Here is a 12,294-nt window from a genome sequence, read left to right as displayed (position 1 = left end):
TGCCAGACAAATCTAGAAATATCTCTCTGCCACTTCTTGAAACAGTCCATCTTGTCCACAATTTGCAATGTTTGAAACAAAAACAGCATTCTAGGCAATACATTCATTTTTATCACAGCAATACGACCCAACAGTGAAAGCTTCAAGTTCGACCAAATTTCTAAGTCTTTTTTCACTTCTGTCCAACATTTTTCATAATTATCTTTAAATAAGTTCCCATTTTTGGCTGTCATATTAATCCCCAGGTATTTCACTTTCTTAACCACAGTCAAGCCTATCTCATTCTGAAACCTCTCTCTTTCAATCGGTGTTAAATTTTTCTCTAAAACCTTAGTTTTTAACTTGTTCAGTTTAAATCCTGCCACTTGACCAAATTCTTGAATTAGTTCTAAAACCCTTTTAGTACTAGATTCTGGCTCCTGTAACGTCAATACTAAGTCATCTGCAAATGCTCTCAGTTTGTACTGTTTGGCTCCGACCTGTATACCTTTAACCAACCAGTCCCTTCTAATCATATTCAGCAGAACCTCTAGGACCGATATAAAAAGCAATGGGGAGATTGGGCACCCCTGTCGTGTCCCTTTTTCTATCTTAAATTCTTCCGTCACCACATTATTTACAATTAATTTAGCCTTTTGTTCAGAGTATATTGCACCTATACCATTTTCAAAACCTTGGCCTACCCCCATCCCCTGTAGGTTCTTCTTCATAAAACTCCAAGAGATGTTGTCAAAAGCTTTCTCCGCGTCCACAAATATCAGAACTGCTTTAGTGTTTATATTTACTTCTAGTTTTTCCAAGATATCAATTATGTTCCTCAAATTATCAGACAAGTGTCTTCCCGGGAGAAAGCCCGCTTGGTCTTTATGAATCTCTTCCATCAATACTTTTTTCAATCTCTTGGCCAAAATGTCAGCAAAAATTTTGTAATCCACATTAAGTAACGATATAGGGCGGTAGTTCTTAAGCTGAGTCTTTTCAGTCTCTGTTTTCGGTATAAGTGTAATATACGCCTCTTTCCACGACTCTGGTGCCCTTTTCCCTTCCAGAATTTCATTGCAGACTTCCTTCAAAGGTTGTAATAGCCACTCTTTCAAAGATCTATAATATCTAGAAGTCAGCCCATCCGGTCCTGGAGATTTGCCCAATTGCATATTTTGAATGGCACCTTCTACTTCCTGTTCAGATATTTTATAGTTCAACATTAATTTGCTTTCTTGGGAGATTTTTTGTAACCCATTTGTCTTCAAAAATCGGTCTATGTCCATTTCTTTCTTCATCTCTAAATAAGGTGTCATTCATCCTCCATCTGAAGGAGCCAGTTGATATTTGCTTCATCTCCATCCTTACAGCGTTATGGTCGGAGCAAGTTTTTGGGCAGATTTCCACTTTCTTTATCTTTGGTGCCATTCCTCTAGTTACCCATATTTGGTCAATTCTAGTCCATGTCATCTTGGCTTCAGAAAAGAAGGTTCCCTCTCTTCCCAAGGGGTTCTTTATTCTCCAAATGTCCACTAAGTCCATATTGTCTGTCATCTCAAAAAATGTTTTTGGTAGTCTACCATCCTTGGTAACTACCTGTCTTTGTGCCTTGTCCATGTTTGTAGATACTACTCCATTCATGTCCCCCATCAAAATCAGATTGTAATCCAAATAGTCCAATAAGGTCTCATGCAACTTTTTAAAGAATTCAGATTTCCCCTCATTCGGTGCATAAATTCCTACAATCAGAAATTTCTCTTCTTGAACTTGAATTTCAATTGCCAGAAATCTTCCTTGTTCATCTTTAAACATTAATTTCGGTAATAATCTCTCCTTTGCATATATCACAACTCCTCTTTTTTTAACTTTGTCAGATGAGATAAACTCCTGTCCCAATCTCTTATTAATAAGTAGTTTCCTGTGTAACCTTGTTACATGTGTTTCTTGTAGACAAATCAAGTCCAATTGTTCCTTTTTTAGTAAATGAAAAACACTTTTTCTCTTCCGAGGAGAGTTAAGACCGTTACAATTCCAACTTAAAAGTTGCAGAGCCATGATGGGGTTACTTTGCTTTGCCTCCGACTGCACCAAGTGTCTGTTCTTGTTCTGTCGATGGTGTCTCTTTCTCTGGACCGTGCAATCCAAAAGATAAGTTTGCTATGTCTAGTATTCCTTTTTCCAGTGCTTTTGGCTCTTCTCCGGATTCCGCTTCTTTCTGTAGATTTTCTTCGTGATCTTTCAGAAACCTGTCTTTATCGTTAACTGATCTTATTTTTATCTTTCTTCCTTTGTATTTAAAGGATAGGCCTTGAGGAAATTCCCACCTAAAGAGAATTCTATTTCTTCTCAACAGGGCAACTAGGTCTCCGTAGTTAAGCCTTAAGTCCAAAAGATGTTTTGGAATGTCCTTAAATATCTCCACACTTGAGTCGTGAATTTCCAAAGTCCTTTGATAGTGCAGGTTCAAAATTTTGTCTCTCTCCTCTTTTGTTCGAAGAGTAATCAAGCAGTCCCTCACCTTGTTCCTCCTTTGTCCTCTTCCAAGTCTAAATGCATTCACTATCTTAAATTCTTCCTTCCCCAAGTCCTGTTGCCAAAAATCTGTAAATTCCTGTGTAAGAAAGTCAGCCAGATTATCTTTCTCACGTTCTGGTATAGCCCTGATTCTTAAATTTCTTTGTTTCTCTTTCAATTCAATCATAGACAATGTCAAACCATGGTCCTCCAATTGCTTATATACTGGTGGTATCTTCTCTTGAGTAGCAGTTGCAATATCTTTTGCTTCTTCAGCTATCTTTCGGGTCGAAGCAGATTCCTGTAATAATTTTTCAATAGACTCTGTATTGGTATTCACCTTCTGTCCCAAATTATTAATGCTTGTAGTATTCAGGTCAATTTTAACTGATGCTTCAGCTACTTGTTTATTTGTCTCAGCTACCTGCTTAGCTAAATTTTCCAAAGATTCATTAATTTTTCCAAGTGCATGTGCCAAAACGTCTTCGGACGACATAACTTTTGGTTTGACCTGTGGAGGAGCAGCCCCTGATGTTCCAGATGCTCCAGATGTTGAAGCCCTTCGCTGCTGCGCAGTGTCTGTCCGATAGTGTCTACCAGACCTAGTAGTTTTTTCCTGCGCCAGCTCTAACTTTCCTCTCCCATCTGCCATAACACTCTCATGAGAATTCAAGGTCGATCCCACAGTTGAAAGTTTGTTTTGAAATGGAATTTTCCTCTAACCCAGTTGTTATTGTAACAATATCAATCCTCCTCTAGGGGGACACAGTAACAGCCAAAGCTTGCAACTTTTAAAGACAAAGATAGTCCTTATAAGTCCCCCAATTCACTTAAAAACAACAGTTTCAGTGCACTTAGACAGTTACTTTAAAACCAGGAGAAGTCCAGAAACACTGTATCTCTTTTGCAGAGCTAGCTGTCAAAAGTCCTCTGCTTACCGATAGGCTTTGCACTGAGCGGCTTTCCTTGTCTAGGGGCAGTCCGTTCCCAGGTTTTAGGCAGCGGATTTTAGCTTCCTTTCCCCCTTTTTTTGCAGGTAAATACAACTCAAACCTTCCCCCCTCCTCTCCTGCAATCCAGAGGGGAGACCGCTTTCCTGACGTTAAGATTTAAGTCTTTTTCCAAACGTCTTTCCAAGTTTCCGCTTTACAGTCTCTTTGCTTTGATCTGTTCACAAGAAAGGAAGGCAGACTTCCTGTTTATACCTTCCCGCTTCGGTGTTGAATTAACTTGTTCTTTCTCCTTTTAAATCCAATTTAATCCTACTCACGGGTAGTTGCTTTCAAAGTCCAATTGTCCCAGGAAAAAGTCAGCGCTCTCCGATAACGGCTGTTCGGCTTCACTCCGCGGAAGAAGCAGTCGACTCTCAGCACCGCGCCGCTCACCCCGTCCCGCTCCGGAGCCCTTAAAAGGGTCCCTTCGCACATTGGTGGGGGGGGGGCGCAAATGGTGCCCGCCGAGTCCCCACGTTCACAGGCTTCCCCCGCCTGTGATTTTTAAAGGGCCCCCGCTTTGCCGCAGCGGTAAGACCCGATCCCGCGGAGCTGATCCCTCCGAGACTCAGAGGGAATCCGCCATTAACGATGGCGCTGACCCGGAAGCATTTTTCTCCTTAAAAAGGGCAAGTCACAATAATAAAAAAACATTATGCACCACCCTAAGTTAGAGTGCTCAGGCAAATTGCAGCAGAATGAATTTTACAAGTAAAATTAGGAAATCTAAAGATGATTAACAAAATGCCAGCAATGTTGACTTGAGTTTGTTAGGAAACCTATAAAACCAACTGCATAATTATTTCTGAGTATATAAAGATGCTCCAGTTGGTCCAAGAAAACATTATTTATTGGACCAAGGACAAGTGTTGTGCCTCTGTACTTCCTTTTCCTTCCTCCTTTCTTTCATCTGCCACGACAGAAAATTTCCAGGGTTTGTTGAACCATAGTTTCCCACTATATCTGAACCAGGAAACTGTAATTTAATTTCTGACTACAAACAAGGATATCACACCGTAAAATCTGCTCTTGGTTTGAGGTTCTTGTTTGTAGACTGATCAAACCACATCTCCCTGATCATATCTAACAGGAATCTGTGGCTTAACAAACCTCAGAAGCTTTCGATAACCCTATACTAGAGAATAGAAGAGTGAATGATAGTCTGAAGCACGCAGGCACAATGCTTGTTCTTGGTCCACTATTGTTACATCTGAATTGGGCCAGTGCCTGAAAATAATGCAGACCTGAGTGGCTAGAATACAGTGCTTCAGGGCCACTTAAAAACCATTGTGGCTCTGAATATGTTTGATATTTAAACAGTCGAGAGTCAGATTTGAGCATCATATATAAGGAAAAGGAGTGCTTAGACTTGAAGACCTTCCTAGCATGGATGGCACTGAGATGTCAAATTCTGTGTGGCCTGAACTGTATGACTGAAGCAGCCCTCCCATATAGTGGGGTGGTTTTAACCACATCCAGAAGTGAATGTTTCCACTAAGATGGTTAAAATTACCCTCTACATGTGTGAACTGTTTTGCATACATGGCTTCCCATGCGGTTATGGCCCCATGTGATTCTGTATCTCAGGGGCACCCACATCATAAAGGTGATGTGAGAATTGACTTTTCACATATCACTTTCTGTTTTTAATCTAGACATTAAAAGTAAAAAATCAAACTTTTTTCTGGTTTCATCCAATTATAAGCTCTTTCAAAAGGCAGGTAGGGTTTTAATGCCATATTATTGATCATGCAATTTATATGTGGGGCTAGGATTTCCCCCCTCCCCTAAATCTGTGGCAGCCAACCTGAAGTAATCCATTCTTAGACTATGTATGTCAAGTCTGTTGTTTAAATGCTTTTATTCCATAGTATAATTCAGAGACACATTCACCAATGCTGGTAGAACCGTGTTTTTCTCAGCATTTTAACTAACCCTTCCTTCCCTTGTAACCTCTGTTTCCTTAAGCTGCTGAATCGAAAATTATCCATGTCACAGACCTTGGCCTGTGGCCTCTTCTACGCATTGATTCCCGATCACCTGTCCAAAGCAGATTAAGGGGTAGCAGAACTGCTGAAGAAATTCTTGCAATGCCCATCTCTTTGTCTGTCAGACAAACACTGAATAAGACAGCACAAACTTTTTTAAGGTTAAAGATTGCTAGAAGCAGGAGCGGAGGAGTTCCCCAGAGAGTATCTATTTATAAGAGATCTACTTTAGTCAGAGGTGCTGAGCTAGAATTGTGCATCAACTGTCGGGGACAGGCATAGTGCCAGCAAAACAATTACCGAATGTGCTTTAAAAAGGACATAGAATTAGAATTTTTGTTCTGACAGAATAGTTTTAGCAATTAACCTCAGCTTCGTGTCCTTTCTGTCACACAGAGACCCAACAGAGGGGAAAGCAATTATCCACTCTTGCAGTTCTGCACGTTGGTTGTGTGCATATAAAAGACACAAGGATTTAGAGAAGGAAACGAGGGCATTCATTCCACCTTCTAGTCCCGTCCCGTCCTATCTTGTGTATTGTGTTGTCACACACACATAAAAGTAGAGGCAGAACATTTCAACTTGCCATCAATCTGTTTCAGCATCTTGTTAGTATAAGTGCTGCCCAATTGGTTCTGCATAAGTAATCCGGCATAGGGAGTAACAGATTGGCCTGTTAGTCTTTCTGACCTTAACAAATCCTTTCCAAGGGTGGCTTCACATGATCCATTTTTCCAGTATGAGCAGGCATTTTCAGTCAAATAAGCACAGAAATGTGAGTCTTGCCAATCACATGCTGGGATTATGTTCTCCTTAAAACATGCTTCGGCTTAAATTCAACCTAATCTGGGTCACTTTAATGTCACACTGAAAATAACAAATTATTTATTATTCGGTAGCTTCATACTGCTTGATGTTTCTTCAAACAAGTTTTGAATGGTTTGGTCTTAGAATTAACTTGGGTGGCTCTTATGCAGTTCCCAAAACCTGGAAGGACTTGTTTGTGTTGGCTTCCACAAATCTATTGTGTCTGTTACATTTGTCTAGTACCAGGATGGAGAATGTGTGATCTCCAAATGTTGTTGGAACTTCAACTCCCATCATCCATTGACCACGATGGCTGGGGCTGATGGGAGTTGAGAGTCCAGCATTTGGAAGACTACATGTTCCTCACCACTGAGCTATATGTATGGAAAGTTTATTTCTTTTCTATGTGCATATTTGAAATTCTGATAAATCCTCATCAAGTACGCTCATCAGAAGACTTTTGTTTGTATGGGATCTAACCGCTCATTTGAAATTCAGGCATCCTTAATTTTACCATACAACCTTCTTCAACCAATTGATGACCATTCACAAGATTATCACAGGTTACCCGTCCCATACATTGCCAATGATTGATTAGTTAAATGATTTATTGTGGCTGTGAAATATTTCTGAAGTGTAGGTGTTTGTCATTATTGCAATAGCCTATTGTGTTCTCGTGGGCATTCCAGACTACTGGTAAGTTGCATGGTTATTTTGCTATCATCTTATACAAATTCAAAGAAAATACTATGAACTGAGTGCTCTCAATAATACATACAGGAACCATTCAGAACTTTCCAGTTCTGCCACAAGCACTGACAAATGAATGGCGCATTGTCATGTAAAGGAATTAGAACTGTAGAAAAAGTTTCTAAATTCTCAGAGGTGATTTGGAGAAGCTTAAAGCTTATTGGGTTGGATCCAGAGTAAGTTACTTGAACTAAGGACCAGCCGAAATCAGTGGAACTAGTTAGTCATGACTTTGTTAAGTTCCATTGACTTCAGTCAAACCAAGTTTAGCTAACTTAGCCTGGATCCAGCCCATTAGTTTACATTTTCTTTTCATCTTCTACTGTATACTGGAGGGCATTGCATATCAAACTTGAATTGACTGATGTCCAAGTTATTTTATCTATCACACAAGATGGATGCTGATGGGCCTCACCATCATCTGTAGATCACCATCTGAGGAACCTCTTGGCAACAGCTTATGCTGTAACTTCAAAGACAGGAAAGGACAGATTGGATCATAGGAGGCTGACATACTGAGTCAGACCATTGGACCATCTAGCTCAGTGTTATCTACGCTGATTGGCATTGACCCTCCAGGAGTTCAGAGACGGGTTGTTGCCAGCTCAACCTGGAGATGCTGGGCACTGAAACACAGGACCTTCTGCATGCAAAGCAGATGCTCTGTCGCTGAGCTATGGCCCTTCCCCATGCCTATATTGAAACTAGAAATTGAGTTTTTTCAGAAGCAGATCTAACCAGTAGTTGCCGTGAGCTCTATAAAATTGCATGTTTGATTGCATTATTGCTCAAAATGTACGGGGCACGCTACTCCAGGTTAGGATACTGAGGCTGTTTTCTTCTAGCCACATACCCAGGCATAAACCCCATTGAACTCAGCAGGTCTTACTTTTGAGTAGGAATGTACAGGATTGTGCTGTAAGTAGCAGGAAGGTTCCAAGGTTCCACCTCGAATATGTTACTGTTTCAAGTTCCACCAGTAATGTCGTAATGTCTTACATCAGGATGTTCCAGGCCCTGTAGGGTTTGTGGTAGCCCTCTTCTGCCAAGTGAGTATATATTGGGATAAATGGATACATTGCAGCCATGCCTCCCTATTGAGTTCAGGATATGGACAGTGAACACTCAGTCCTCAAATAATTGTCTGTTTGCAATATTGTCAAATGCCATATAACCTACCTTCTCTAGGCAACATGCAATTTTCCAGTTTTGTAATGTGAATTTCCACTGTGTAAAAAACACATAGATGAGCCCTTGTAATGGAATAGCAAAGTTTTGTAGAATTTTCCAGGCATTATCCTTATGGTATAGCCAGCTCTATATGGCTGTTCTATTATATGATATGGCCCTGTTAAGATTGCAGAGTGCATCTATCTTTTCTAGCTTCCTTTCTTATTCCTTCCTTTCAAGCATTTTATTGCTGTTGCATCCCACTTAGTTGCTTTTATCGGTTTAAAAGAGGCATTTTGAAATCTTTTAGTTACATTATAAACTATTATTTCCAGCGAGAATGGAGCATGCAATTGCTGGTCTGGTATATTTCGTCTCAAACAGTGCCAAACATTTCCCCTCCTTGCATTGGAAGTTAAAACGTTTTCTAAAACTGGTACTGAATTTGTCCCATTCAAACATGTTATTTGCTTGAAATTAAGAAGTCCAGAAAATAACCTAAAGCCCGATGGGAAATTCTTTTCCCACCATGCAAAGTCCCCAGAAGTTAATATCAGTTTGGGAAAGAATGTCAAGTTCTTTAGGCACAGTGTGGCAACAGCAGTAAGCTACAGCTTCCTTCTGTAACAGTGCCAAAAGAACAAATATTTGCACCTCCAGAAAAACAGGGTTGAAAAACTGTGCTTTTGACATTACGAAATGGATGTCTTTTCCAGTCCAATTCACCAATTGTCCATTGAGAGAAATCTTGGCTCTGCTGAAGGAACAAAGGGCCAATCTCTCAATGACTTCCATAGTCAAGAGCCCCTTGTGGAGCTGTGAATTTTAGGAAGTAGCTGGTGAATGCTCCCATTCAAAGTGTGCTGCTGGGGCGACAAAAGCAACTTTGGATCTTGGAAAGAAATGTGGGGCTTATGTTGCCTCCATTCAGTCCCATTTACCCACAGCAGCTATTCCCACCCACCGTTCCAGCCTCTTCAGATGAGAACTGACTTTGGGCAGCAAACATCAAACTTAGCTTTGTTTCATTCCCCACAAAGCCAATAATGACTTCTTGCTTTGGTTGCCAATACCAGCTTGCCTCCAGAATGGGTAACGCTAGTTACCATGGCTATGGGTCGTTCATGTATATAGAACCTGCCCTTTTGCAGACCAATCAGCTTCACCTGGGATCAGCTGCAGTCTCTAGCCTTCCAATACAAGCCACAAAAATAGAGTCCCATTGATTTTTCTCCAAGATAATGATTAATATTCTGTCTGCAGCATTAGCCACTTTGCAGGACCCAGATTTTAGGTGTCAGCCATGGGGAAGACTTAAGATCATAAGAAGAGCACTGCTGATCAGGCCAAAAGCCCAACTAGTTCAGCAGTCTTGTTTTCATAGTGGCCAACCAGATGCCATGGGAAATCCTCTCTCCCCACTTGCGATTTCCTGCAACTGATATTTCAGAGGCATCCTGCCTTCAACAGTGGAGGAAGAACAGTGGAACTTCAGAATAATCTGGAAAAGTGTGAACTGTAATCAGTTTTTTTAAGAGATTGCTTCTTGCTAATAAATGATTCCCTTTAAAACTGTTCCTATTATGGCAGTTATGCAACTTTAAAAAATATGAGTGCTCCAAAATTGATTAATGAAATAATTAATGACCTAATCAAGCTACTTATGTACGTTTTTGAAGAATAAGGAAGCTGCTCTAGCAGATCAGATTTTTAGTCAATCTAGTTCAGTGTTGGTTCACTTTTCTTCTCTAGCTACTCAAGGGACTCAGCTACATTCGTAAAGATAAAGCGCTTTATAGATGTTATAACACTGTGACACCAGATGGCGCTGTGGAGTCCTGCCTTTCACCAGTGGGATTTCCCTGTATGAAGTTTACAGAGCATTTAACTGAATCACTTTCTTGATGTGTCTAGAGTCAGCCAAGGTATTAAAAGCCATGACTTTTTTTTTGCATCTGATCACCTGCTCCTAGCAAATCAGGCAAAAATAATATGATGTAATAGTCTAGCTCATTTAATACTTTTTTTAAAAAACCCACCCCAAAATATTCACTCCAGCTGTCACAGATCTAAAAAGGCCCATTAAAAAAACAACCCATTGTGGTGCATTTTTTGTGGCTCACCTTGTAGGACCTTCTTCCAGGTAAGTACATCTTAAATGTCTCTTAAAGTATGGTCAGGTTTCCCGCCACCGCACTGATGCAAAAGGTAAGCATTCAGTGATGAAGATTATTAGCATTTTGCAGGGTGATATTGGTTGCACTAGGAGCAGTCTTCAGAACCCTGTCCCTTTTGTGAAATCCTTCTGCACAGAGCTGCTATGGGTGAAAGGTATAAGCCAGAGCATCCTTCTAGAGGAAGCGTCTCTGAATGGGATAGACTTTCATTCTTAATGAAAAGTTCTCTTCAGGACTAGGGGATGTGGTCAAAGGGCCTTCTGCTCTTCTTTTTCTTTTCTTTTTCTTCTTCCCTATGATCTCCGGTGGAGCCTGTATTGAGATGCTAACTGCCATGGTATGGATTGACCACACTTCCTTGGGGAGCTCATTCCTGCCATTTTCTCTTCTCCTTGGCGCTTCCTATCATTTTCCCTATTGCAATGGTTTCTTTGGCTTTGCAGAAAGGTTGAATGTTAACGTCAGCTTCCACTCTCCATTTCCAAGGGGCTCACAACAATCTTGCCATGGGGTTGAATATGATTTTTTGGTTTCATTCATGAAAAATCCAGTTTCGATTCTTCTGTCCCTGATTTACTCTGCCACTTTCTGTTTGTTAATCATTTGCCTTTTGCTGAACTAATTACCTTTTGCTTTTTTCCCTTCCATTCTGTTTCCCCTCCCTGCTCTCATGTGGGTCTTGGTCTTTTTTCACCCTCTTCCCTTTTCTTCACATTTTTACTGCCATTTTCTGCTCCATTTCTTCCCCTGTCTCTTCAAATTACCACCTTTTTTCTTCTTTATCTCTTCTTTCATTTCTTTTATCTTCTTCCTTTTGTTCTTTGGTTCATCCTTTCTTCCTCTGTAGGAACCTCAAACCACCGTTATCCATAACCCAGTGGACGGCATTAAGGTACTGCTGCCTGTCTTTCCTTCTCCTCAGTTTGCCCTTTTGTAATCTTGGATAAAAATTGACTTTCTGCTCCTTGCATTGCTGTGTATTTTCACCTCTGGGGACAGACTGTAGGCTCAGGTTTTGCACCTCTTGTCTGTTTCAGTATGCCTGAAACCACATAAGATAGAACCCAATCCACTTGCCTCCTATGGTAGACATTTGTTAAAAAGGTTGCCCTTTGGAGTTTTTTGGGAAGCATGTTCCAGATAAATCTGAAGGAAGCCAGATAAATCTGAAGTGGAGCTGCTCAACTGAGCTTTTCCTTGACGCCTAGTCTTCATGAATGAGTCAATGTATGCCCAAGAAGATAGAATAGTTCTCTGGGAGCTGTGCTTTACCTCATTTCTCTCCCTTCTTTCACATGCACCAATATGAATCCAGCCATGTCATTGAGATTGATGGCACAGCTCCGGTTTGAAAAGATTCTGCCTCTTTGGAGAATCATAAAGGTTAGGCTCTCCACCTCTTCTGGTGGAAAGGCCCTCTGGTGCTTTTAAGGCACAGAGACAGAATGAATCAGATATTCTGGGTTGTAGCCAAAAGCTACAGAGTGGGGGATTGCTATTTGCCTCAATTGCCATCTGCAATGATGCGTGTTTTGGTGTGGTTATCCTTAGCACCTGGGCTGTTTGTTCTGGGTGTTAGGATGGGGGAGAAAGCCTCTACTCTGACCCCAGAGGAGCTAACCAGAGGGCAGCAATTGTGAGCTCCTTCATTCTGAAGTGAAAGAACGCAGCCAGGCAGACCAAAAAAGACCAATCCAAGAACTCGGATTGGCTGAGGAACGACATAATTACTCCATGCCACAATCATCCATTGCTCGGAAACAGCCCTCGCCTCCACCCAAACCAGCATTTTCTTACCCATTCTCTGCCACAGGGATTTAATTTCTTATCATCATTGTTATGCTTCCTCTTCAAGCCCATTCACTCAATGCATCTGGCGCAGCCATTAAATGGAGCTTGGGGAAGCTCGGGTAG

At 41.0% G+C, this 12,294-nt stretch overlaps 1 protein-coding gene across 15 annotated transcripts in view; it reads left to right on the top strand.

The window, feature by feature from the left end:
- Positions 1–12,294, top strand: part of CAMK2B (calcium/calmodulin dependent protein kinase II beta) — a 208,959-nt gene that overhangs the window by 158,807 nt on the left and 37,858 nt on the right. For 8 of the 15 annotated variants that reach the window (XM_083588538.1, XM_083588543.1, XM_083588535.1 and 5 more), the window contains one exon: positions 11,228–11,272. The exons of the other annotated variants lie outside the window; for them this stretch is intronic. In XM_083588538.1, the coding sequence (XP_083444664.1) occupies positions 11,228–11,272 (45 nt within the window). The remainder of the gene's footprint in view (positions 1–11,227; positions 11,273–12,294) is intronic. 15 annotated transcript variants of the gene reach the window in all.

The sequence above is a fragment of the Podarcis filfolensis genome, assembly GCF_964270895.1.
Source record: "Podarcis filfolensis genome assembly, chromosome: 15".
In the NCBI taxonomy this organism is placed as follows: Eukaryota; Metazoa; Chordata; class Lepidosauria; order Squamata; family Lacertidae; genus Podarcis; species Podarcis filfolensis.
This window is presented reverse-complemented; position numbering and strand designations above follow the sequence as displayed.